The sequence below is a fragment of the Arachis hypogaea genome, chromosome 17 (assembly GCF_003086295.3).
Source record: "Arachis hypogaea cultivar Tifrunner chromosome 17, arahy.Tifrunner.gnm2.J5K5, whole genome shotgun sequence".
In the NCBI taxonomy this organism is placed as follows: domain Eukaryota; kingdom Viridiplantae; phylum Streptophyta; class Magnoliopsida; order Fabales; family Fabaceae; genus Arachis; species Arachis hypogaea.
The window spans coordinates 1,809,181-1,836,588 of record NC_092052.1 but is presented as its reverse complement, the minus strand read 5'-3'; the positions used below and the strand labels follow the sequence as shown (position 1 = coordinate 1,836,588).

Genomic DNA, 27,408 nt, shown 5'->3' with positions numbered 1-27,408 from the left:
TTAAATTAGTAGATAATTAGTTAATAAATTATTTTTTAATAAGGAGGATTAGAAATGCGAATATTATATCAAAATAGGGTAGAGCTCATCGAAACGAGAATTTTGACACTAATTTCGAAGAAATCGGTCCAAAAATTAGACCAAACGGACCGAACCGGTTGAACCGGACCCAAACCGGGCCGTCGGTCCAACCGGACCAACTCATTAAAATGAAGCTGAACCCTTTCTCTCCCTCATTTGGATGCAGCAGCGTGAAACACTTCCAGGGAGGGGAGAAAGCTTCCGTAACTTTACGGTAAATTTCCGATCCCCGTAACTTCTCCGTCCGAGCTCCAATCGCCGCACCGTTTGCGGCCACGCGTTCACCGCGTCGAGCTCTACATTTCTACCGGAACAATTTCACTGGTAACTTGTTTAATCACTCTCAGCTTCATCTTCCCCCAATTTTCGAATTTTAAGTGGGAATATTGAATTTCTTTGATTTCTGATGTTTTAGGATCCAATTAGCTTGAGAGAAACGTTCACTCTTGCTTATGTGAAGCTTGGGTAAGGTGAGGATACGATAATTCTATTTTAATTTCATTAAATTTGAGCTTTGAGTATTAAATTGGGTATATATGTATTATGAATGTGTATTTGTTACCTGCAGTAGTTGTAACTTTCTTGTGTTTGCCTTTATCTGTTTATTTGTCTGTGAAAATGCATGATGGAATTGGAGGTATGGAGGAATGGCAGTATAGGACTTAGATTTAAGGTTAAGTTAAGTTAGGATTAAATATTTCTAGGAAACCACCTTTTATGGCTTCTGTTTAATACTTTAAGCTCTACAATCTGAGTGCCGGCGTTCTAGGATTGCCTCTGGCATTCCCAGGACCTTATATATTATGTGTGTGGCACCTTTACCATACTGAGAACCTCCGGTTCTCATTCCATACTATGTTGTTATTTTTCAGATGCAGGTCGAGAGGCATCTCGTTAGGCGTCTGGACTCTTGAAACGGAGTGGTTACTGGGATATTTTGTTATGCTATGATGTATATATATGTGCTTAGTTTTCTCTCCGCATGACTTATTCTTTTTGATCCTCTTAGAGGTTTATGGAGAGGCAGGATTGTGTATATGTACTTTTGGGTTTTGGATATGTATGTATATATATGTGTAAATATTCTCCGGCCAGTCTTGACTTCGCAGGCTGAGTTAGGAGCTTGATATTTGTATCTTTGGCACTCTGTTCCCACTTCTGTTAGCTTATGTTTGATAGTTATGGTTTTCTTAGCACGTAAGTTAACTCGTTCCTTGAGCGTTGCGCCTTTATTGTGCGATTTTTATTTCCCCCTTTTCTTCAAGGCTCCTAGCATATTATAACTCTTCTGCTATTATATGTACTTATTTTATTTTAGAGGTCGTAATACCAGATCACCTCTGTTTTACAACTTAAGCGTAAATCTTTGTGTGGTAGGGTGTTACATTATGGTATCAGAGCAGTTCGTTCCTATAGAGCCTGAAAGACGGACTGATTGTGCTTCTGTGCATTCTCTGTATATGTGTTTATGTGCTATTAGGATATCTGATTGATATATATGGCATAAACGTTTGTGAGCATGCATTTGGAACTTAAAGCATTAGACCTGCGATATTGAGACTGATCAACTTAATATCACTTGTTTGGTGTGTATAGGGACCAGATGTCGACTCGCGGACGCGGTCGCGGGCGAGGTAGAGGTAGGACAGGCACCGTTACTCCTGTACCCACAGGGACTGATCCAGTAGACTTTATGGCTGCCTTGGGAAATATGGCTGCAGCTATGCAGGCAACAGCTGAGGCACTGGGTAATCAGATAAATCAGGGTAATCATGGGAACAATAATGATGGAGATGGTCCTATGACACTTGCTACATTTCTGAAAGTTCGCCCTCCGACTTTTAGGGGAACCTCAAATCCCACTGATGCAGATAATTGGATTCAGGCTATGGAAAGGGCATTACAGGCACAGCAGGTTCCTGAAGAGCAATGGGTTGAATTTGGGACTTATCAGTTGCAAGGTGAAGCTCAGTATTGGTGGCAGGGAACACGACGTATCCTGCAGCCTGATGGTGCTGCGATTCCTTGGGAGGTTTTCTGGACAGAGTTCTATAAGAAATATTTTCCTAATTCAGCCAGAAATGCCAAGGAACTTGAATTAATGCAGTTAAAGCAGGGACAGATGACTATTGCTGAGTATACTAGCAAATTTGAGGAGTTATGTCACTTTTCTCGTATCTGTCAAGGTGCGCCTGAAGATTTTGCTGAATGGAAGTGTATTAAATATGAGGGAGGTCTTCGGAGCGATATTCTGAGCTTCGTTGCCCCAATGGAGATCAGGGTATTTTCTGAATTGGTGAATAAGAGTAGGGTGGCTGAGGATTGTGTGAGGAAGGCGGCAGCAGAGAAAGGGAGTTTGAGGATGCCTTTTCAGAGGCCTTCAGGGAGGAACTTTGCTCCGAGAGGTAGGAATTTCAAACGTGGAGGTTTTGTTTCGCAGCAGACTCAGGGTCAAGGTAATTACAGAAGGCCGAATACCAATGCTAGTCAAGGAAAAAGGTTTGGGAAGCAGCCACAGCAAGATCTGAATTGTCAGAAGTGCGGAAAGTATCATCCTGGAGTTCCGTGCAGACTAGGACTTGGAGTGTGCTATTCCTGTGGACAGCCCGGGCATATAGCCAGTAATTGCCCTGAGAAGAAGAAGTATGAGACTGGTAGGGTGCAGCAGCTGGGGAGAGTATACACCACTTCTACCATTGATGCTGAGGGATCTGAGACACTTATTAGAGGTAATTGTGAAATGGCTGGTAAAATCTTAAATGCTTTATTTGATTCAGGAGCAAGTCATTCATTTATTGCATTTGAAAAGGCCCATGAATTAGGATTGAGAATGGTGGTTCTAGGTTATGATTTGAAAGTATATAATGCTACTCATGAAGCTATGGTGACTAGGATAGAATGTCCACAAGTTCCTTTTCGAGTGCAACAGCGTGAATTTGTGCATGATTTGATTTGTTTGCCTATGACTGGTCTTGATCTCATTTTGGGATTGGATTGGTTATCCAAGAATCATGTTTTACTTGATTGTTCTGAGAAGTCAGTACAGTTTATGCCAGAAGGGTCAGAAGCACCGGTTGTGGTGAATAGTTACTATTTGAATTCTATGATAGTAAACTGTTCTGGAACCGAATGTCAGGGTACTATGTTATTAACTGCGGGAGTATCAGGTGATGATCAGAGTTTAGAGCATATTCCCGTTGTATGTGAATTTCCAGATGTGTTTGCGGATGATATTAATGAATTTCCACCTAACCGGGAAGTGGAATTCGCAATTGAGTTGGTGCCTGGAGCCGGTCCGATTTCAATTACTCCTTATAGGATGTCACCTTTAGAAATGGCTGAACTGAAAGCTCAGCTGGAAGATCTGTTGGGTAAGCATTTTATCCGACCAAGTGTTTCTCCGTGGGGAGCGCCAGTGTTACTAGTAAAGAAGAAGGATGGGAGTATGCGGCTGTGTGTCGATTATCGGCAATTGAATAAGATCACTGTGAAGAATAAATATCCGTTGCCTAGAATCGATGATCTAATGGATCAGTTACAGGGTGCCGGTGTATTTTCTAAGATTGATTTGCGATCCGGATATCATCAGATAAGGGTTAGAGACGAGGATATTCCGAAAACTGCTTTCAGAACCCGTTATGGTCATTATGAGTATACAGTGATGTCTTTCGGGTTAACTAATGCCCCGGCAGTATTTATGGATTATATGAACAGGATTTTTTGACCGTATCTGGACAAGTTTGTTATTGTCTTCATTGATGACATTCTTGTTTATTCTAAGACTGAAGAGGAACATGCTGATCACTTGCGGATTGTGCTTCAAATTCTGAGAGATAGGAAGTTATATGCTAAGTTATCTAAATGTGAGTTCTGGAAGAGTGAAGTGAAGTTTCTTGGCCACGTGGTGAGTAAGCAGGGGATAGCTGTGGATCCTGCTAAGGTGGAAGCAGTGATGAATTGGGAGCGACCAACTTCAGTGACAGAAATCAGGAGTTTCTTAGGTTTGGCGGGGTATTATCGCAGATTCATTAAAGGATTTTCACAGCTTGCCTTACCTTTAACTAAGTTGACTAGGAAGGATACACCTTTTATCTGGACTCCGGAATGTGAAGAGAGTTTCCAGGCATTGAAGCACAGGTTGACTACTGCACCTGTATTGGTATTACCTGAACCAAGTGAATCGTTTGAAGTGTATTGTGATGCGTCTCTGAAAGGGTTGGGGTGTGTTTTGATGCAGCACCAGAATGTTGTAGCATACGCCTCACGGCAGTTAAGGCCACATGAGATGAACTACCCGACACATGATTTAGAACTTGCTGCTGTTGTGTTTGCGTTAAAGATTTGGAGGCACTATCTCTATGGTGTTAAGTTTCATGTTTTCTCAGACCATAAGAGTTTGAAGTATCTTTTTGAGCAGAAAGAATTGAATATGCGTCAGAGGAGATGGATGGAACTTCTGAAAGATTATGATTTTGAATTGAATTATCATCCAGGAAAAGCGAATGTTGTAGCGGACGCTTTGAGTCGGAAGTCTTTATATGCAGCTTGGATGATGCTACGGGAGGAAGAGTTACTGAAGGCATTCCAAGGTTTGAATTTGGGAGTTAGAGAAGAATCTGGAATCCTGTGTTTGAGTCAGTTGCAAATTTCTAGTGATTTTAAATCAGAACTTCTGAAGGCTCATCAAGATAGTGAAGCGTTACATAAGGTATTACCAGCAGTTGAACAGGGAAAACAGTGGAGAATGTCAGAAGGTCATGATGGTTTATGGAGGTTCAAGAACCGGATTATTGTGCCTGATGTTGGAGACCTGCGACAAAGTATCTTGAAGGAAGCTCACAAGAGCGGGTTTTCAATTCACCCAGGGAGCACTAAAATGTATCAGGATCTGAAAGCGATGTTCTGGTGGCCAGGTATGAAGAATGATGTGGCATTGCATGTATCTAAATGTTTAACGTGTCAGAAGGTTAAGATTGAGCATCAGAGACCATCAGGGACCCTTCAGCCTTTGGAGATTCCACAATGGAAATGGGAGAGTATCGTAATGGATTTTGTAATAGGTTTGCCTAGAACTCGATCTGGTTGTGACGCTATTTGGGTGGTTGTAGATCGACTAACAAAATCAGCTCACTTTCTTCCTATCCGAATAAGTTGCACAATGGAGGAATTGGCTCGAATGTATATCAAAGAGATTGTCAGGTTACATGGTGTGCCCTCTACTATTATATCTGATAGAGATCCCCGTTTTACATCAAGGTTCTGGGGAGCTTTTCAGCGTGCATTTGGGACTCAGTTAAGCTTGAGTACTGCGTATCACCCTCAGACAGATGGTCAGTCAGAAAGAACTATTCAGACCTTGGAGGATATGCTAAGGGCTTGTGTTTTGGACCAGCCGGTAAGCTGGGACCGGTATATGCCATTAGTAGAGTTTGCTTATAATAATAGCTATCATGCGAGCATCGGAATGGCTCCATATGAGGCTCTGTATGGCAGGAAATGTCAGTCTCCGTTGTGTTGGTATGAAACTGGAGAAAAGAGTTTATTAGGGCCTGAGATGATAGCTGAAACGACTGAGCAGATAAAGAAGATTCGTAGTCGAATGCTTATAGCCCAAAGCCGCCAAAAGAGCTATGCTGACCAGAGGCGAAAGCCTTTGGAGTTCGAAGAAGGAGAACATGTCTTTTTGAAAGTTACACCAACCACTGGAGTGGGAAGAGCTATTAAGACTAAGAAACTGAATCCCCGTTATATTGGACCGTTTGAGATCCTGAAGAGAATTGGGCCAGTGGCTTATAGAATTGCCTTACCGCCATACCTTTCGAATTTGCACGATGTATTTCATGTATCACAGCTTCGGAAGTATACTCCTGATGCAAGTCATGTTCTAGAACCAGAACCAATCCAAGTGAGAGAAGATCTAACACTCCCAGTAATTCCGGTGAGGATTGATGACACCAGTGTTAAACGATTACGAGGAAGGGAAGTATCATTGGTAAAAGTAGCTTGGAGACGAGCTGGTATCGAGGAACATACCTGGGAACTCGAATCAGATATGCGAAAGGACTATCCACATCTCTTTTCAGGTAACTATATTTGAATTTTGAGGGCAAAATTCTTTATTAGGTGGGTAGGATGTAAACCCCGGTTAAATTAGTAGATAATTAGTTAATAAATTATTTTTTAATAAGGAGGATTAGAAATGCGAATATTATATCAAAATAGGGTAGAGCTCATCGAAACGAGAATTTTGACACTAATTTCGAAGAAATCGGTCCAAAAATTAGACCAAACGGACCGAACCGGTTGAACCGGATCCAAACCGGGCCGTCGGTCCAACCGGACCAACTCATTAAAATGAAGCTGAACCCTTTCTCTCCCTCATTTGGATGCAGCAGCGTGAAACACTTCCAGGGAGGGGAGAAAGCTTCCGTAACTTTACGGTAAATTTCCGATCCCCGTAACTTCTCCGTCCGAGCTCCAATCGCCGCACCGTTTGCGGCCACGCGTTCACCGCGTCGAGCTCTACATTTCTACCGGAACAATTTCACTGGTAACTTGTTTAATCACTCTCAGCTTCATCTTCCCCCAATTTTCGAATTTTAAGTGGGAATATTGAATTTCTTTGATTTCTGATGTTTTAGGATCCAATTAGCTTGAGAGAAACGTTCACTCTTGCTTATGTGAAGCTTGGGTAAGGTGAGGATACGATAATTCTATTTTAATTTCATTAAATTTGAGCTTTGAGTATTAAATTGGGTATATATGTATTATGAATGTGTATTTGTTACCTGCAGTAGTTGTAACTTTCTTGTGTTTGCCTTTATCTGTTTATTTGTCTGTGAAAATGCATGATGGAATTGGAGGTATGGAGGAATGGCAGTATAGGACTTAGATTTAAGGTTAAGTTAAGTTAGGATTAAATATTTCTAGGAAACCACCTTTTATGGCTTCTGTTTAATACTTTAAGCTCTACAATCTGAGTGTCGGCGTTCTAGGATTGCCTCTGGCATTCCCAGGACCTTATATATTATGTGTGTGGCACCTTTACCATACTGAGAACCTCCGGTTCTCATTCCATACTATGTTGTTATTTTTCAGATGCAGGTCGAGAGGCATCTCGTTAGGCGTCTGGACTCTTGAAGCGGAGTGGTTACTGGGATATTTTGTTATGCTATGATGTATATATATGTGCTTAGTTTTCTCTCCGTATGACTTATTCTTTTTGATCCTCTTAGAGGTTTATGGAGAGGCAGGATTGTGTATATGTACTTTTGGGTTTTGGATATGTATGTATATATATGTGTAAATATTCTCCGGCCAGTCTTGACTTCGCAGGCTGAGTTAGGAGCTTGATATTTGTATCTTTGGCACTCTGTTCCCACTTCTGTTAGCTTATGTTTGATAGTTATGGTTTTCTTAGCACGTAAGTTAACTCGTTCCTTGAGCGTTGCGCCTTTATTGTGCGATTTTTATTTCCCCCTTTTCTTCAAGGCTCCTAGCATATTATAACTCTTCTGCTATTATATGTACTTATTTTATTTTAGAGGTCGTAATACCACATCACCTCTGTTTTACAACTTAAGCGTAAATCTTTGTGTGGTAGGGTGTTACAATGACCATCTCACAATACTTTACCAAGATCAAAGTTCTTTGGGAGGAATTGAACTCCTACAGACCCGTACAATGCAACTGCAGTGATGCTCGAGCTATGCAAGAATTTCTTCAAGCAGAATACGTCCATTGCTTCTTGATGGGACTAGATGAATCTTATTCTCAAATTCGGGGCCAAATCCTACTCATGGAACCTCTCCCTGCGATTAACAAGGTGCTATCTTTGGTGACTCAAGAAGAGAAATATCGAGCATTAGGAGCTTCCTTGAATTCACTGCCACAACCTCAAGTCGCTTTCCTCGCTCGCAATCCTCATGCCACTCAGCCTCAAGGTCGTGGCCGAGGCACACTCAAGAAATATCGTCCTCTCTGCTCTCATTGTGACCTTCTTGGACATACAATCGATAAGTACTATAAGCTCCACAGATTTCCACCAAATTTTGGCCTTCTTTCTGTTCAATAGATTCACCTAAACAAAAATTAAATATTTATATAACAATAAAATCAAAGATCAAATAATTTTTAAATTAAGTCCAATTGAATTGTTTTTTGGCGGCAGTTACAAACCGTTGCAAGAACTTTGTATTTTTAAACCATGCGTTATGCGTAGCGGTATTTTCAAATTGTCGCCACTTGCTCCGAGAACCACCGTCGCTTGCAATTTTTGTTGTAGTGTTTGTTGACTATATATTTCACTTTACATTAATGTAATAACAATGGGTTCATAAGTTATTAGAATTGAAATTTAATAAGCTTAACTTCATTTCGAAACTAATTTATGAAATGAGAGATGCTTTCTATCTATAAACTATTTATAAATTTTATTTTTAAGAGATATATAAAACTTGTAATAGAAATAGACAAATGATAAAAAAGGGTGAATAAAATATAATATATAAAATCACTGCTTTAATTTTGTCACGCTGGGGATAATTTATATTAATTATTAAGGTTGATGATGAATAATGGGAATCAAGCAGAGATCATTTCTTCTTCTTATAGTGATCCCAAACAACTCACTCATATCAAGCTCCTCATTCTTGATTCCATTAGGAAGCTTCCAATCAAAATGGTAAAGCAGTTGAGCAAGTGGCAACTCCATATTTGGTGTAGCAAATGCAATCCCGGGACACATTCTTCTTCCACCACCAAATGGAATAAACTCAAAGTTTGAGCCTCTATTATCAATTGAATAATTATCAACAAACCTCTCCGGCTTAAATTCCATGGCATCAACCCAATACCTTGGATCTCTTCCAATTGCCCAAGCATTGATAATAATTCTAGAATTGGCTGGAATTTGATACCCTTTGATTTGGCATGGTTCTCTGTTCTCTCTTGGAATTAACAATGGCACAGGTGGATGTAACCTTAAGGTTTCTTTGATGATAGACTTAAGGTATATCAATTGGTGCAATTCTGATTCATCCACATACCCTTTGCTACCATAAATTCTTCTAACTTCAACTTGTGCAGCTTCCATCACTTTTGGTTTCTTTATCATTTCAGCCATTGCCCATTCTACAACTGTTGAGGATGTTTCTCCACCACCAGCAAATATGTCCTGCAAATCGATTAATTATAATAACGGTTTTGCTAACAAATATGTTAAGGATTTAATAATCTTATTAATATATAGAAAAAAATTTATAAGAAATTAAATAGTTAAAACTTCTAATGCATTTAAGTTATAATATTATATATATTAGACTAACCTGGATGATTGCCTTGATATTGTCATCAGTCAAAGGATATTCAGAATCTTTTTGTTGAAATTTGAGAAGAACATCAACTAAATCTTCACTGCCTTTTTCTTCTTTACATTTGTCACCTTTTCTATTTCTATGATCATCTATGATATCTTGCAATACCTTATCAGATTTTCTGTGCAGTTCTTCAATCTTAGTCTTGTCTCTACTCATCATTTCAAGCAGTACTCTAATTGAAGGATACAGATCAGCAATACAAATTTTTCCTGCTATTTGCAATGCTTCTTCAAAAGATGATATAAAAACTTCCTGGTAACTATATTTTTTACCTATATTGTCAAATAAAAAACATACAATTATTAAATAACAAATATGATAAAGGTATATGTAATGAGAGAGATTAAAATAATAATAATAATAATAATAATAAATGTAAAAGAAAAAGTATTTGTGCTGTGTATAAATTTCTTTTACCAAATGCTATTCTAGCCGTGATTCCATAGGTCATTGATAAAATCTTCTGAGAGATATTAAAAATGGAGCCTTGACTTTGAGATATTGCTTTGACCAACTCTGAAACCTCTGCTTCTCTTATGCGCCTAAAAGATTGAACACGCTTTGCTGTTAATAACTCCACGGTGCATATCTTTCGTACATGCCTCCAATACTCTCCATAGGGGCCAAAGACAATGCTTCTGCGATTGTAATTCATGACTCTTGCAAAGAGAAGTTTTGGCCTATCACAAAAGTTGAGATCTTGGGTTTTCATAATCTCTTGTGCCATTTCAGGTGATGTAACTATTATGTGGGACACTTCTCCTAGTTTAAGATGCATTAAGGGTCCATATTTGGATGCTAAGTTTCTTAGGCATTCATGGGGCATTGATCCTACAAGGTTGTGCATGTTTCCTATTATGGGTAGCTTTCTTGGCCCTGGGGGTAAATTGGTAATATCCTTGGAAGAACTAAATTTCTTAATGGCTATTTTCAATAGCATAAAGAGAAAGAGGAAGGTGGTGAAGATAGAGATAAGGTTTTGAAGATCCATGGTATGTGCTAGAATAATAATGTATAATAATTGAGGAGGAAGGAACTAATAGGAGAGAAAGATATATATATATATATATATATATATAACTACTATGTAAATAACATGTATATATAATCCTTTTCTTTGTTGAAATAAAAATATAGATTTATTTAAAAAATAAAATAAATACAATATTGCTATTTTAAGACAAATTTTGTACTTTTTTAATAAAATAAAAAAATTATGCACATAAATAAAAGCAAATATGATTTTAATTTGATTTCTATTTTATCATCAAACAATATTATTATAAAAATCAATCAGTAGTCACAACAGATTATTAATTATTATCTGAATATAAGGTACAGAAAGTGGACAAATCATAGAAGATCACTACTGTTCATTGTTATTTTATACAAAAAAGTTAATCATTGCTCACTGATTTTCTCATCGAAAGAATCCGTGCTTATCTGCTTGAAATGGTATACACCAAATTAATAAAATAAAAAATAGCAACAATAATCTGAGGTCTATATAAAAATTGGAGTTTTAGAATAACTTTCAAAATATATATATATATATATATATATATATATATATATATATATGGAGATATTCTAAAACAACGCTTTATAAATAACTTCTTTTTTACTACCCACTTATTACTTATTATTTTTTATTTTAAATTAAAATTTTTGCCTTTAATACATAGAATAAATCATTGAAGCCTAAAACAAAAAAATCCAATCATTGCAAGAATGATAGTGTTAGTTAAAATAAAACAAATTTAAAATATTGGAGTTGGAGCTTATTTGGTATTTCTGAAGGTAATGAAGCTCATCCCAAAAGATTTATCGACAAGAAAAATGGGCTCGATCAAAAGGATTCACTGAAAAAAAGTGAGGTAATGAAACGGTAAAAAAGTTAACAAATGAAGATAAGCAGGACGGATCCAGAAATATTATTATAGATGGCTAATAACATATATAATATTAAAAAATTATGCAAAAAATTATATAATATATAATGTATTACAAAAATATATCGATAGAGAATATATTTTAAAATATAAAAAATATGTATGTATTTTTTATTAACAAAGTGGTCAATTTTTCGTATCATAAAATTTATCAATAATAGAATCTGTGGCAAATTTTTCAGCAATTTTTTTTAATATAATTAAAAGACAATTAACAAAAAATTCATCTTTCATTTTGTTTCTGAGTTATTCTTCACAATATTCATAACTGAAAAAGATTTCTCAGCTGTAGTAGTTAAAACATAGAGAATTAATACCAAATGAATAAAAAAGGACGCTCAAAAGAAGAAGAAAAATCTACTTTATGAAATTTGAAAAATTTTATTTAATTTAAAAATATTAGTAATAATATCTTTTCAGATTTTTTTAATATTGTTACTTACTTTTTAGATATTAGAAATCATTAATATTTAAGTTAAATTAGACTTTTATTTATATTTAACTAAATACTAAATAAATTTTTTAAAAAATTAAATCATACTTAATAACTTATTACTATTAATATTTTTTTAAAAAAGTTGGGGGGCCGAGGCCTCCACTCGCCCCCGTATGTCCGTCCCTGAACTAATGGTAGTTTTGGTATTAATCAAAGCGCGGGAAACAGTTATGTAAGAATTCGCGTATATGGAAAATATGTTAGAATTTGATTGGTCGAAAAGTCTTATAAATAGTTGAAAAATAGAAGAAAAATAAAAGGAGTTGGAATTCAGTTTCAGAAATATTCTCATGAACTTAAATCTTCAGCAACTTTCTGAGTTTGTGAAGAGCTTTTTTCTGTAGAATTCTTTTCATTTACGTTTCTTTTAATTTTTTTGTACTCTTTTCCTTCATGCAAATTTATTTTTCTTTCCACAAAGTTGTTTCATTTTCTTTTAGATTTCAATGTTGCATTTTGAATTCAAAGTCCTTTGACCTTGTCGAAGATAATTTACTGCTTTCTTTAAATTCAAAGCTATTTTCTTCGTTTCAGCAATTTCGTTTCCAAGTCATCGATTTTTTTCTTTTATATTTCAAGTTTTTTCCTTTGTCTTTCCGATCAAGTGACATAATTTTTGGTGCACGATCGAAAAACTAGTACTCATAAGACGAGTAGGTTTTGTTCCCAGAATTTAGACGTCAAACCAATCCAGATTTGTAAAAAATCTGCATAACAAATTGGTACGCCCGGTGAAACCATTTTAAAAAAAGTGTGTAAAAAATTATTTGTAATGATTTAGTTTATGTTACTTAAAAGTGGAACAATTATATATATGGCGGACGAAATTTCTAATACCAATGGTGGATCATCAATAAATAATAATTTTTCTATAGTTGCACAAAATTCTGCAGAGCTGACATTATTGCATATGGAAGGTAGTATGTTGGGAGAAAATGCGACGGTCAACAACCTCCTGTTGGGAATAGTGGGCGTAATCCACGCCCACGAATTGTTCCAACACAAACACAACCGCCAGTAACTGCAGGTTGGCTTCCTTTTGGGCTTCCTCTAGATTATAGTCCACCAGTGGGTGGTTATAGACCTCCAATTCGATTTGAAAATGTATCAGGAGTAGTTAACAATCAACCACTTTTACAGTATCCTGAGTTTGTACGTGATTATCAAGTAGGCTCAACATCAAATGGTCCTAGTTCAATAACGGCGTTTCGACAACATGTCAATTAAAGTCATCAAATGACTCTTGCAAAGAGAAGGTTTGGCCTATCACAAAAGTTGAGATCTTGAGTCTTCATAATCTCTTGTGCCATTTCAGGTGATGTAACTATGATGTGGGACACTTCTCCTAGTTTAAGGTGCATTAAGGGTCCATATTTGGATGCTAAGTTTCTTAGGCATTCATGGGGCATTGATCCTACAAGGTTGAGCATGTTTCCTATGATGGGTAGCTTTCTTGGTCCTGGGGGTAAATTGGTAATATCCTTGGAAGAACTAAATTTCTTAATGGCTATTTTCAATAGCATTAAGAGAAAGAGGAAGGTGGTGAAGATGGAGATAAGGTTCTGAAAATCCATGGTATGTGTGGTAGAGTAATGTATAATTGAGGAAGAAGGAACTAATAATTGGAGAGAGACACATACATGTGACTAAATAAACTATAATAACATGTATTTATAATCCATTTCTTTACTAAAATAAAAATATAGATTTATTTAGAAAATAAAATATCACTATTTTGAGATAAATTTTGTATTTTTTAATAAAATAAATAAATTTTAAACATAAATAAAAGCAAATATGCTTTTGATTTAATTTCTATTTTATCAATATAATGTCTTATCAAACACTAAGAGTAATAATATTCTGGATCAATTCTTAAAAAAAAGTAGTCAAGGACAAATCAATTTTTATATCATATTATTTATTTTATGGAAGAATTTATCTAAAATTTTTAAAAATTATTATATATTTTATTAAATAACAATAAAAAAGGTAATTTATCTAATTTTTAATTAAAATTTAATATGAAAAATAATTTATTTAATAAAATAAAATATTAAAACTAATTTAATAATTAAAATTAAATTATCTTATTAAAAATTTTTGAAAGATCGATATAAGATATGAACAATGTTATATGGCCAATAAATGTTATTATTTTTGGGTAATACTTAGCCAACAATAATTTGCACCAATATTTATATATGTTTTATTGTTTTACACACAAAAAACATGTAATAATTTACATCTATATTTATTAAAATTTTACACACATAAATCAATATAATTTAAATTATAAGTCCATTTGAATTATTTTTTGGCGGCCGTTTCCAACCGTAGTAAGAACTTTACATTTTTTAAAACCATTGCATGCATAGCGGTAGTTTTGTACTGTCGCCACTTGCTATGTGTCTTGTGCGATAGTTATCCTAACGGTTATACACAAAACTACCACCGTTTCTATTGTCGATGCGATGGTTTATCTATTTGCGTTTTTCGAACCACAACGGTTGGCATCTAACAGCGGTTTAAACCATCGTGACTCGAACCGAGAACCACCGTCGCTTGCAATTTTTGCTCTAGTGTTCGTTGATCATAAGTTATTAGAATTGAAATTTAATAAGCTTAACTCCACTTTGAAACTAATTTATGAAAAGAAACTTGCTACACATTCAAGTATTTTTTCATCCAAGTTCATCCAAATAGACGCAACACCAACAAAAACCACTCTCATTAAAAGAGCGTGATCACACGCGCATTTCATAACGCAACTCTTCGTCTTCGTCTTCGTCTTTGTCTTCTCCTTTTCCGTTTCCTCCTTCTCTTCCTCCTCCTCTTTCTTTTTTTTAAATTTGCGCACGTAGGTTATTCTTTTGCTTCTTCTTATTTTTTGCGCACGCAAATTCTTCTTTTTTTATAGTCATCACCAACAACACCAACATTTTGCTCGGTTAAGTGGAATTACTCATTTTGATTCACTTGATTGTTAATGTGTTCAGTTAAGTCCTTGTGCATGCAGAAATATTTTTTTTACAAATTGAATGTTTATCACGTTTTATTCAGCACATGATTGGTGTTCGGTTCAGTGGTGTTGGTCATTTCGGTTCACCTGATTGTTATGTGTTCAGTTGACTTCTTTTGCATGGAAAAATGCTATTCTTGATGATTTAATGTTTATGACGTTTTATTCAGCACATGAATGTTGCTTGGTTTAGTGGAGTTGCTCATTTTGATTCACTTGATTGTTAGTGTGTTCAGTTGAGTCCTTGTGTATGTAGAAATATTTTTCTTAATGATTAAATGTTTATCACGTTTTATTCAGAACGTCAATAGTTTTGGTTCAGTGGAGTTGCTCATTTTGATTCATTTGATTGTTAGTGTGTTCAGTTGAATCCTTATGCATGCAGAAATATTTTTCTTGCTGATTGAATATTTATCACGTTTTATTCAGCACATGATTGGTGTTCGGTTCAGTGGTGTTGGTCATTTCGGTTCACCTGATTGTTATGTATTCAGTTGACTTTTTTTGCATGAAAAAATGCTATTCTTGATGATTTAATGTTTATGACGTTTTATTCAGCACATGAATGTTGCTTGGTTAAGTGGAGTTGCTCATTTTGATTCATTTGATTGTTAGTGTGTTCAGTTGAGTCCTTGTGCATGTAGAAATATTTTTCTTGATGATTAAATGTTTATCACGTTTTATTCAGAACATCAATAGTGTTGGTTCAGTGGAATTGCTCATTTTGATTCACTTGATTGTTAGTGTGTTTAGTTGAGTCCTTGTATATGCAGAAATATTTTTCTTGCTAATTGAATTGAATGTTTATCACATTTTATTCAGCACATGATTGGTGTTCGGTTCAGGGATGTTGGTCATTTCGGTTAATTTCTATTCTACACAATTTAAAACTCTTCCTCCTCACCTTTCACTGCTTCTTCACCAGGGAGAGAAGGAGAAAAAGACAAGAAAATACAGCAACAACAACAACAAAAGAATAACGATAAGAAGAAAACATGTGAAGAAGAAGGAACGCAAAAAAGAAGGAGGAGAATGAGGAGGAGGACGAAGGCAAAGAAGAAGACGCTCCGTACGTAAACGAGCGTGAGAAGAAGAAGAAGAAGAAAAAGAAGCGCGGGGGATAAGAGAAAAAGAAAAAAAGAAGCACATGACCTAAAATTGCTTGGATGAACTTGGATGCCAAAATAGTTTGGATGTGGAGAATATCTCAAAAACAAGATGCTTTATACCTATGAACTATTTATAAATTTTATTTTTGAGAGATATATAGAACTTGTAATAGAAATAGACAAATGATAAAAAAGAGGGTGAATAAAATGTGAGACTTTGTCTCCTCCTCCTCCTCCTCCTCCTTCATCTTTTTTTCATTATCTTCATCGTCACTACCACTATACCACCACATTCATCTCCTCCTCCTCCTTCTCCTCTTCCTCCTGTTTCTTTTTTATTTGAATTTCTTTGATCTCCTCCTTCCTTTTCTTTTTTCTCCTCCATCATCATTATTGTCATCACCAACAACACCAATATTTTGCTAACATTTTTATGGGTTCTGATTCTCTGTGGCGATTGAATGAACCGAAAATATTATCAAAATGAAACCATCGTATAATGCCAAATGAACCGAAAATATCCATTATATAAATTCAAATTCAGAAATACCTGCGTCTCGAATGAACCAAAAATATTATCAAAATGAAACCATTGTATAATACCAAATGAACCAAAAATTGTACATTATATAAATTCGAATTCAGAAACACTTGCGTCTTGAATGAACCAAAAATATTACAAAACGAAACCATTGTATAATACCAAATGAATAAAAAATTGTACGTTATATAAATTCGTTTCAGAAACACCTGCATCTCGAATGTACCGAAAATTAGTTCAAAATAAAACCATTGTATAATATCAAATGAATCGAAAATTATCCATTATATAAATTCGAATTCGATGATAACGATAACGACGATACGTATTCGAAGAAGACAATGATGATGATGGAGGAGATGGATGAAAAGGAAGGAGGAGACAAAATTCCAATAGGAGGAGGAGGAGGAGGAGATGTTGTTGGTGACGACGGTAACAAAATTGAAAAATAATAAGAAGGGGTAAGTATTGTTTTGGTCCCTAACGTTGAAGCTGGAAATCGAAACCGTCCCTCATCTAATTTTCGATTTAAAATCGTCCTTAACGTTTTTTTTTCATATTAAAATCGTACTTTTTATTTAAATTTTTAATTTTATTCCTAAACTACTCCTGCTTTAAAAAATTATAAAATTAAAAAAAAATAAAACAGCGCGTGTGGGGGGGGAGAGGGGAAAAGGGGAAGGGAAGGGACGCGGGGTGGGGTGGGGGTGGGGGGAAGGGGACGGCGGCGGCGTTGGTGGTGGTGGTGGTGGTGTTGGTGGTGGTTGTGGCGGTGGTGTCGGTGTTGGTGGTGGTGGTGGTGGAGGAGGTAATTGTGTTGGTAATTGTGAGGATATTTTTGTCCAAAAAAATAAAAAGGACAATTTTAATACGAAAAAAAAAACGTTAAGAATAATTCTAAATCGAAAATTAGATGAGGGACGGTTTCGATTTTCAGCCTCAACGTTAGAGACCAAAACAATACTTACCCCTAATAAGAAAGAGGAGGAGGAGAAAAAGAAGAAGAAGTGCAGGGGGAGGAAGAAAACGGGAAGAAGAAGAAGAAGAAGAAGAAGAAGAAGAAGAAGAAGAAGAAGAAGAAGAAGAAGAAGAAGAAGAAGAAGAAGAAGAAGAAGAAGAAGAAGAAGAAGAAGAAGAAGAAGAAGAAGAAGAAGAAGAAGAAGAAGAAGAAGAAGAAGAAGAAGAAGAAGAAGAAGAAGAAGAAGAAGAAGAAGAAGAAGAAGAAGAAGAAGAAGCGCAAAGAGGGGAGCAAGAAAAAGGAAAAAAGAAAGACTTAACTCAAATCACTTGGATGAATTTAAATGTAAAATTGTTTGAATGTGGAGAATTACTCTAAAATATAATATATAAACTCACTCCTTTAATTTTCCCACGCTAGAGATAATTTATAGTTGAAAACTCAGCTGCTAAATAACAATTTAGTTAAACTTGTCAAATAATTTAACGATTCTCAACTATCAACTTGTGAAGTTAACTGTCCACCTGAGTTTCACCTAATTTATATTAATTGTTAAGGTTGATGATGAATAATGGGAATCAGGCAGAGATCATTTCTTCTTCTTATAGTGATCCCAAACAACTCAGTCATATCAAGTTTCTCATTCTTGATTCCATTGGGAAGCTTCCAATCAAAATGGTAAAGAAGTTGAGCAAGTGGCAACTCCATGTTTGGTGTAGCAAATGCAATCCCGGGACACATTCTTCTTCCACCACCAAATGGAATAAAATCAAAGTTTGTGCCTCTACTATCAATTGAATAATTATCAACAAACCTCTCAGGCTTAAATTCCATGGCATCAACCCAATACCTTGGATCTCTTCCAATTGCCCAAGCATTGATAATGATTCTAGAATTGGATGGAATTTGATACCCTTTGATTTGGCATGGTTCTTTGTTCTCTCTAGGAACTAACAATGGCAGAGATGGATGTAACCTTAAGGTTTCTTTGATGATAGACTTAAGGTATGTCAATTGGTGCAATTCTGATTCATCCACATACCCTTTGCTACCATAAACTCTTCTAACTTCAGCTTGTGCAGCTTCCATCACTTTTGGTTTCTTTATCATTTCAGCCATTGCCCATTCCACAACCGCTGAGGATGTTTCTCCACCACCAGCAAATATGTCCTGCAAATGGATTAATTATAAATTTATAATAAAGATTTTGTTAAATTGCTTATATATTTCACTTGATGAATTTAACCAAATATTATCTAAAAGTAAGTAATAGCATCTAGCTTTAGACCAATATACATTGTAAAAATTTAAGAAATTACTTGCAAAATTTTCTGAACACGTGGCCTGTTTAGGTTCACAAAAACAATTAAACTGATAATAATTGTCTTTATTAGACTAACCTGGATGACTGCTTTGATGTTGTCATCAGTCAAGGGATATTCAAAATCTTTTTGTTGAAACTTGAGAAGAATATCAACTAGATCCTCATTGCCTTCTTCTTCACATTTGTCATCTTTTCTATTTCTATGATCATCTATGATGTCTTGTAATACCTTATCAGTCTTTATATGAAGTTCTTCAAGCTTAGCTTTGTTTCTACTTATCATTTCAAGCACTACTCTAATTGAAGGATACAGATCAGCTATGCAATTTTCTCCTCCTATTTGCAATACTTTCTCCATAGATGATATAAAAAATTCCTGATAGCTATATTTTTTACCTATATTGTCAAATAAAAGTCATACAATTATTAAATAACAAATATGATAGAAATATATTTAATGCGATACAAAATCTTGTAGAATAATAATAATAATAATAATAATAATAATAATAATAATGATAATAATAATAATAATAAAGTATTTGCGCTGTGAATAAATTTCTTTTTACCAAATGCTATTCTAGCCGAGATTCCATAGGTCATTGATAAAATCTTTTGAGAGAGATTAAAAATGGAGCCTTGACTTTGAGATATTGCTTTGACCAAGTCTGAAACCTCTGCTTCTCTTATGTGCCTAAAAGATTGAACACGCTTTGCTGTTAATAATTCCATGGTGCATATCTTTCGTACGTGCCTCCAATAATCTCCATAGTGGCCAAAGACAATGTCTTTGCGATTGTAAGCAATGATTCTTGCAAAGAGAAGGTTTGGCCTATCACAAAAGTTGAGATCTTGAGTCTTCATAATCTCTTGTGCCATTTCAGGTGATGTAACTATGATGTGGGACACTTCTCCTAGTTGAAGGTGCATTAAGGGTCCATATTTGGATGCTAAGTTTCTTAGGCATTCATGGGGCATTGATCCTACAAGGTTGTGCATGTTTCCTATTATGGGTAGTTTTCTTGGTCCTGGGGGTAAATTGGTAATATCCTTGGAAGAACTAAATTTCTTGATGGTTGATTTCAATAGCATTAAGAGAAAGAGGAAGGTGGTGAAGATGGAGATAAGGCTCTGAAAATCCATGGTATGTGTGGTAGAATAATGTGTAGATTGAGGAAGAAGGAACTAATAATTGGAGAGAGACACATACATACATGTGACTAAATAAACTATAATAACATGTATTTATAATCCATTTCTTTACTAAAATAAAAATATAGATTTATTTAGAAAATAAAATATCTCTATTTTGAGATAAATTTTGTATTTTTTAATAAAATAAATAAATTTTAAACATAAATAAAAGCAAATGTGCTTTTGATTTAATTTCTATTTTATCAATATAATGTCTCATCAAACACTAAGAGCCATAATATTCTAGATCAATTCTTAAAAATTTTTAGTCAAATATTTTAATTTTTAATAAATTTTAATTATTAAATTAATGTTTAAATTTTTATTTTATTTAACGAATCAATTTCATATCATATTATTTATTTTATGGAAGAATTTATCTGAAAATTTTAAAAATTATTATATATTTTATTAAATAACAATCACAATTAATTTATCCAATTTTTAATTAAAATTTAATGTGAAAATTAATTTATCTAATAAAATAAAATATTAAAAACTAATTTAATAATTAAAATTAAATTATCTTACTAAAAATTTTTGAAAGATCAATTTAATTAAGATATGAACAATGTTATATGACTAACATAATATTATTATTTTTTTTCAACATACACTTAGCCAACAATAATTTGCAACCATATTTACGTACATTTTGTACACAAAAAACATATAATTTATACACATAAATTAATACAGTTTACACTCATTTTTCAAAATTTATACATATAAGTTAATAAAATTTATTTATTAAAAATAATTTAATATTTGTACTAATTAAATAATAAACCAAAATACTAAAAATTATTATCCCCAAAAATTTCTCCTAAAATATTACTCACCCACTATTATGAAAACCAAACAGTAATAACAGATTGATATCTCAATATATATAAGGTACAGAAAATAATATATAGCGAAGCCTGAATCAGAGGAAGTGGACGGACACCAAAAAAAAAAATCAGAGGAAATGGACAAATTAAAGATGATCACTACTCAGAGGTCCATATAAAATTTGGAGTTTTTCGAATATATATATATATATATATATATATATATATATATATATATATATATATATATATATATATATATATATATATCACTTAGGTGTACGATAAATAATGTGTGGTGCAGCTTCAGCTATAAGAGTGATATTTTAGGTTCAAACTCAATGTTTATATCATTTAAGGCTTTTTTTTTTTACGTATATAAATTAAAGAAAAATTAATATTGTATGATCCACCTAAACGAAAATAAAATATTTATATAACAATAAAATTAATAATGTGTTTGTTGACTATATATTTCACTTTACATTAATGTAATAACAATGGGTTCATAAGTTATTAGAATTGAACTTTAATAAGCTTAACTCCATTTCGAAACTAATTTATGAAATGAGAGATGTTTTATATCTGTAAACTATTTATAAACTTTATTTTTAAGTTGTATAGAACTAATTGTAATAGAAATAGACAAATGATAAAAAAAAATGAAGAAAATATAATATATAAAATCACTCATTTAATTTTCTCACGTTGCGGATCATTTATAGGTGAACATATATAGTTAATTTCATGTGAAGTTAATAGTTAAGAGTTATTAAATGATAATTTAATTAAATTTATCAAATAATTATTTAATGATTTTTAACTATCAACTTTATATGAAATTAACTGTACCTGAATTTTTATCTAATTTATATTAAAGTTTAATTACTCTGTTAGTCCCTGTAGTTTTGCGAAATTTTTAATTAGGTTTCTATATTTTTTTTCCTTTCAATTGAGTCTTTGTACCAATTTTTTTTTATTAGATCTCTACACTTTTTTTTTCTTTTATTTGGGTTCTTATACTATTTTTTTTTTAATTTGGTCTCTATAAAATTAAGCCAATTACTATCAAGAGGGACCTAATTAAAAAAAAAATAGTACAGATACTCAATTAAAAAAAAGGTATAAAGACTTAATAATTAAAAATTTCGTGAAATTATAGAGATGAACAGAGTAACTAAACCTTATATTAATTGTTAGGATCGATGATAAATAATGGGAATCAAGCAGAGATCATTTCTTCTTCTTATAGTGATCCCAAACAACTCACTCATATCAAGCTCTTCATTCTTGATTCCATTGGGAAGCTTCCAATCAAAATGATAAAGCAATTGAGCAAGTGGCAATTCCATGTTTGGAGTAGCAAATGCAATCCCGGGACACATTCTTCTTCCACCCCCAAATGGAATAAACTCAAAACTTGTGCCTCTATTATCAATTGAATAATTATCAACAAATCTCTCTGGCTTAAATTCCATGGCATCAACCCAATACCTTGGATCTCTTCCAATTGCCCAAGCATTGATAACAATTCTAGAATTGGCTGGAATTTGATATCCTTTGATTTGGCATGGTTCTCTGTTCTCTCTTGGAAGTAACAATGGCACAAATGGATGTAACCTTAAGGTTTCTTTGATGATAGATTTAAGGTATGTCAATTGGTGCAATTCTGATTCATCCACATACCTTTTACTACCATAAACTCTTCTAACTTTAGCTTGTGCAGCTTCCATCACTTTTGGTTTCTTTATCATTTCAGCCATTGCCCATTCCACAACCGCTGAAGATGTTTTTCCACCACCAACAAATATGTCCTGCAAATGGATTAATTATAATAAAGGTTTTAGTAACAAACATGTTAAGGAATTAATAATCTTATTAATATATAGAAAAAAATTTATATAAAATTAATAGAAAAGAATAAATAGGTCCCTGACCTTTTGCTTTGCAGACAATTTTGTTTTTGACCATTGAAAAATACTTTTAAGTCTCTGACCTTCACAAAATTTGGACAGATCAGTCTCTGACGGAGGCATTTGAACGGATCAGTCCCTGACGGAGGCATTTAGACGGAGGGACTGATCCGTCCAAGTTTTATGAAGGTTAGAGACTTAAAAATATTTTCAATAGTTAGGGACAAAAATATCTGCGGGCCAAAAGGGCAAAGACCTATTTGTCTTTTTCTCTAAAATTAATTAATTAAAAATTCTAATGTATTTAAATTATAATATTATATATATAAGTTTCATAAGAAAAGAGCGAATCAATTCCAAATAAATGATAATAATATGTCAATAATTTCTGTTAATCTTTTATTAAAAATTGATATAAGAACTAATTTGTGTAATAATTTTAAATCCTAAGAGATGGATAATTTTTTATCATTAAGAAAAGGATTGTTTAATTTACAAATGGTCAGAGAGAAGAGACAATGTTTATTTTTAATTATACTGAAATTGTTAAATCGGTGGAATTAAGCTCTTGTAAGTTGTACACTTATAATAGTATAGAAGTATACAAGTTATTATGACAAGTGTTTTAAAAAAAATATAAATAAAAAATTATGTGTACACATTAAAAATCGGTTATCACATATATTATTGTATTGTTTAATTAATTTATTTTTGTGTATTTTTATTATTTTGTATATATGTAATGTTGAAAAAAACAAATATTTAATAATTAATTTTTATTAAAAAATCAACTCTTTTGATATTTCTCTTGTATCTCGTCAACGAAGCTACATGCCTAGCTACATAAAAATTTTAACAATATTATATCCACGTTAAAGTTAAAAATAAATACGAACCACAACTTTTCACAATTAAGTCTAACGTTTTATGCATATTTATCACTCTTATATTGTAAAAATTTAAGAAATAAATTTTCTAAAAACGTGAGTTGTATGTTGAGGTTCACAAAACAATTAAAATAATAATAATTATCTATATATATTATTAGACTAACCTGAATGACTGCTTTAATATTATCATCAGTCAAAGAATATTCAGAATCTTTTTGTTGAAATTTGAGAAGAACATCAACTAGATCTTCATCATCAACTTCTTCTTCACATTTGCCACCTTTTTTTATTTTTATGATCATCTATAATGTCTTGTAATACCTTATCTGACTTTAAATACAGTTCTTCAATCTTAGTCTTGTCTCTACTCATCATTTCAAGCACTACTCTAATTGAAGGATACAGATCAGCAATACAATTTCTTCCTCTTATTTGCAATGCTTCTTCAAAAGATGATATAAAAACATCGTAGTAACTATATTTTTTATCTATATTGTCAAATAAAGAACATACAATTATTAAATAACAAATATGATAAAGTTATATGTAATAAGATGTGAAATCTTGATAGAATTATCACAGTAAAAATTAATTATTATATTATTGACATATAGTCTAAAATCTTACAATATTTTTTATGTGTTAGTCTTTAATATAAGATTTTTTTTAATATAAGATTTTTTATGATATTTCATTTTGTCTTTTGTTGGCCGAAACTCTTCACAAATAATAATTTCTTTTAATTGGTCGATTTTAATAAAAATACTAATCTAATAAAATATAAATTATTAAAAACATTATCACCACAAAAATTAACTAATACGATGAAAGAGTCTAAGATCTTATAAATTTGTTTTTAATATTGGCTTTCCTAGGATTCTTTTTACCATGATAATAATAATAATAATAATAATAATAATAATAATAATAATAATAATAATAAATGTAAAATTAAAGTATTTGCGCTGTGTATAAATTTCGTTTTACCAAATACTATTCTAGCTGCTATTCCATAGGTCATTGATAAAATCTTGTGAGAGAGATTAAAAATGGAGCCTTGACTTTGAGATATTGTTTTGACCAACTCTAAAACCTCTGCTTCTCTTATGCACCTAAAAGATTGAACACGCTTTGCTGTTAATAACTCCATGGTGCATATCTTTCGTACATGCCTCCAATACTCTCCATAGGGGGCAAAAGCAATGCCTGTTCGATTGTAAATCATGACTCTTGCAAAGAGAAGGTTTGGCCTATCACAAAAGTTGAGATCTTGAGTCTTCATAATCTCTTGTGCCATTTCACGTGATGTAACTATGATGTGGGACACTTCTCCTAGTTTAAGATGCATTAAGGGTCCGTATTTGGAAGCTAAATTTCTTAGGCATTCATGCGGCATTGATCCTACAAGGTTGTGCATGTTTCCTATGATGGGTAGTTTTCTTGGCCCTGGGGGTAAATTGGTAATATCCTTGGAAGAACTAAATTTCTTAATGGCTGTTTTCAATAGCAAAAAGAGAAAGAGGAAGGTGGTGAGGATAGTGATAAGGTTTTGAAGATCCATGATATGCATGGTAGAAGTTTGTATTTGCGTACCATTATATAATAAAGGAAAAGTATGAGGAGACAATAACTTTATTGTACAATGTATATAATGGGGTTTAATTGAAATTAAAATTAAATTTTGGATAATTAATTATTTTTGAATAGTTCAAAATTTTCGTCAGTTACCAAAACTCACCCAAATACTGTTTTCCTCTCTCCATTTGTTGTTATCTAACCCTTTTTTTTGACACCTTTCACCCAAGAACCCTCTTTCTCCCAAAACTGCCACTGTCACGCTCAGCAATCATCTCACTCACCGGCGGTAGAAGCTCCACCACCGTCAACATCGTCAGCCCTCGTAGCCCCTCTCCCGAGCGTCTGTCTCTCCCTCGCCGGCAGAAAAAGTAGCGGAAGGCCCCATTTATCCTCGTCGCACGTCTCTCTCTCAGTCGCCGGTAGCCATCAACGCGGAAGGCAGGTCATCCCGCCACGCGGCCGTCTTGCAAGGGTCATCTCTCTCTACCGCGCCGGAAGCCATCCTCGGCTCGTTTCAACCACCGCCATATCTCTCTCCATCAGCCATATTCCTCGTCGATTAATGCCTCGGATCAATAGCTGCTACGGCACCCATCGCCGACCGGCATCGACCTTTCAGCAACCGCACGGCCAGCCTTATTCGTGCGTCCTCAGATCGGCAAGAAGCCCCCCGCACCCAACGGGGTCGCTGTCCTCCTCAACGCACATGTACGTCGTCGCACAGCTTTCTAGTGGCGTCGTCATCACTCCCAAAATCTCTCTATCAACGGAGCTCTCCACCCTCATCGGTGCATCAAAAGGTTAGGTGGTGACTATGGGTTTAATTAATAACTAGATGTTCACTGAATGCACACAAGAAAGAATAACAATAAACTAAAAAAAATGTTTTTTCATTTGGTGTGGTGGTGGTGCTGGTTTTTCAGCTACAACAATATATGATCTATCTATAATTCTAGAAATGCCAAAATGGACAAAACTCGAAACTTGAGGCCTGGAGCTATCAGATTCTGAAAACCCAACAACAACAAGAGACCACACATGAATCATAAGCAATCTAAAAGACACAAACTCTTCGTTGAGTGTATTACAATTTTGCTTCCAAAAAGTCATCATTTTCTTAATTTCTTTTTCACAAAGAAAGAAAACCCATTTTTAAAAAATTGTCTTTTTCTGTGTTTGTTTCATTGTTCTTTTTTTTCTCTCTTCATATATCTAAGACTTTTAAAATCCAGATAATGCTTCTCTCTCTTCCTAAAAATGTAAGTTACTATATGTTATTATTATGAATTATGATACTCTTTTGAATTTATTTAGTTCTTAAACTAATGGCCATGTCTTTGGTGAAATGATTTATTTGGCAGTTTATGAATGGTGTTCAACATGCCTTGGTCCCAAGGAAGCTACATTCAGGTGAGTTTCTGTGATTTTTTTCTCTATTTTTATCTTAAAAGCTTTCACGATTGTTTATATCTCCAACTGGATTTTGGGTTGCTACCTTATTATCACGAAATTAACTTTATTTTTATTATTTTTATAAATGTTAATTGGTGAACTTTAGATTCGGTTCCCTTTTTCATTTACTCTGTCTATTTTGCAGTCTCTTTAGTGTGTTATGTACTTTCTGAAAAATAATAAGTTTGTGTAGTTTTGTTTTTATAAATTATCATAAAGCTGTGTCTTCTCATGTGTTGGTTCTTGTAGGGGAAGGAAAAATGTGTCCCTTTTTTTATTATCTTTTTTCTTTTTTCTCTTTGGTTAAAATAAAGTTTAAGTACATTTATCTTTTTCCTCTTTGTTAAATTGTAGCCATAAAGAAGCGTAGCCGTGAATTCATGTTATTTGATTCAGAAAAGGTGAACCATAAGATCAATGGAATATTAGAATCTCCAAAAAAGGATGGAATAAAGAAATCCAAAGTGAGTGTGGTGAGTTATGCAAGTTTCAAAATTTTGATGCATTACTTGATTGATCTGCTTTTGTACATCCAAATTGGATTGTGAAAAATTGGGAGTGTTTTTAAAAATAAAAGGAAAAGTACAACCCAGTTTAATATTTGTTGAAGTGATATTGCTTGTGAATCTAGAACTCATGGAGTATGCACGCATGCCGATTGTGAATTTGTGATGATATTTTGATTTGT

The 27,408-nt window shown here is 33.7% G+C and overlaps 3 protein-coding genes, 1 long non-coding RNA gene and 1 pseudogene across 4 annotated transcripts; 2 read left to right on the top strand and 3 right to left on the bottom strand.

Moving 5' to 3' along the window:
• Positions 1-234: 234 nt before the first annotated feature.
• Positions 235-1,240, top strand: LOC140180826 (uncharacterized). The gene is made up of 3 exons (XR_011874813.1): positions 235-405; positions 497-551; positions 954-1,240. It is a non-coding gene; the product is annotated as an uncharacterized lncRNA (long non-coding RNA).
• Positions 1,241-7,693: 6,453 nt separating this feature from the next.
• On the top strand, positions 7,694-8,155 carry LOC140180999 (uncharacterized). Its single transcript, XM_072223122.1, has one exon. It carries the CDS (start codon positions 7,694-7,696, stop codon positions 8,153-8,155), a length of 462 nt encoding a protein of 153 aa, XP_072079223.1.
• Positions 8,156-8,557: 402 nt separating this feature from the next.
• LOC112767070 (cytochrome P450 71D10) lies at positions 8,558-10,555 on the bottom strand. Its single transcript, XM_025812950.3, has 3 exons — positions 9,876-10,555; positions 9,408-9,730; positions 8,558-9,256 (listed from the first exon to the last, which is right to left on the bottom strand). The coding sequence occupies exons 1-3, from the start codon at positions 10,447-10,449 to the stop codon at positions 8,639-8,641; spliced, it is 1,515 nt and encodes a 504-aa protein (XP_025668735.1). The 5' UTR covers positions 10,450-10,555; the 3' UTR covers positions 8,558-8,638.
• Positions 10,556-17,851: 7,296 nt separating this feature from the next.
• On the bottom strand, positions 17,852-20,088 carry LOC112767071 (cytochrome P450 71D10). Its single transcript, XM_025812951.3, has 3 exons — positions 19,430-20,088; positions 18,937-19,256; positions 17,852-18,706 (listed from the first exon to the last, which is right to left on the bottom strand). Exons 1-3 carry the CDS (start codon positions 20,001-20,003, stop codon positions 18,089-18,091), a joined length of 1,512 nt encoding a protein of 503 aa, XP_025668736.1. The 5' UTR covers positions 20,004-20,088; the 3' UTR covers positions 17,852-18,088.
• Positions 20,089-22,063: 1,975 nt separating this feature from the next.
• Positions 22,064-25,251, bottom strand: LOC112767072 (cytochrome P450 71D10-like; annotated as a pseudogene).
• Positions 25,252-27,408: the final 2,157 nt, after the last annotated feature.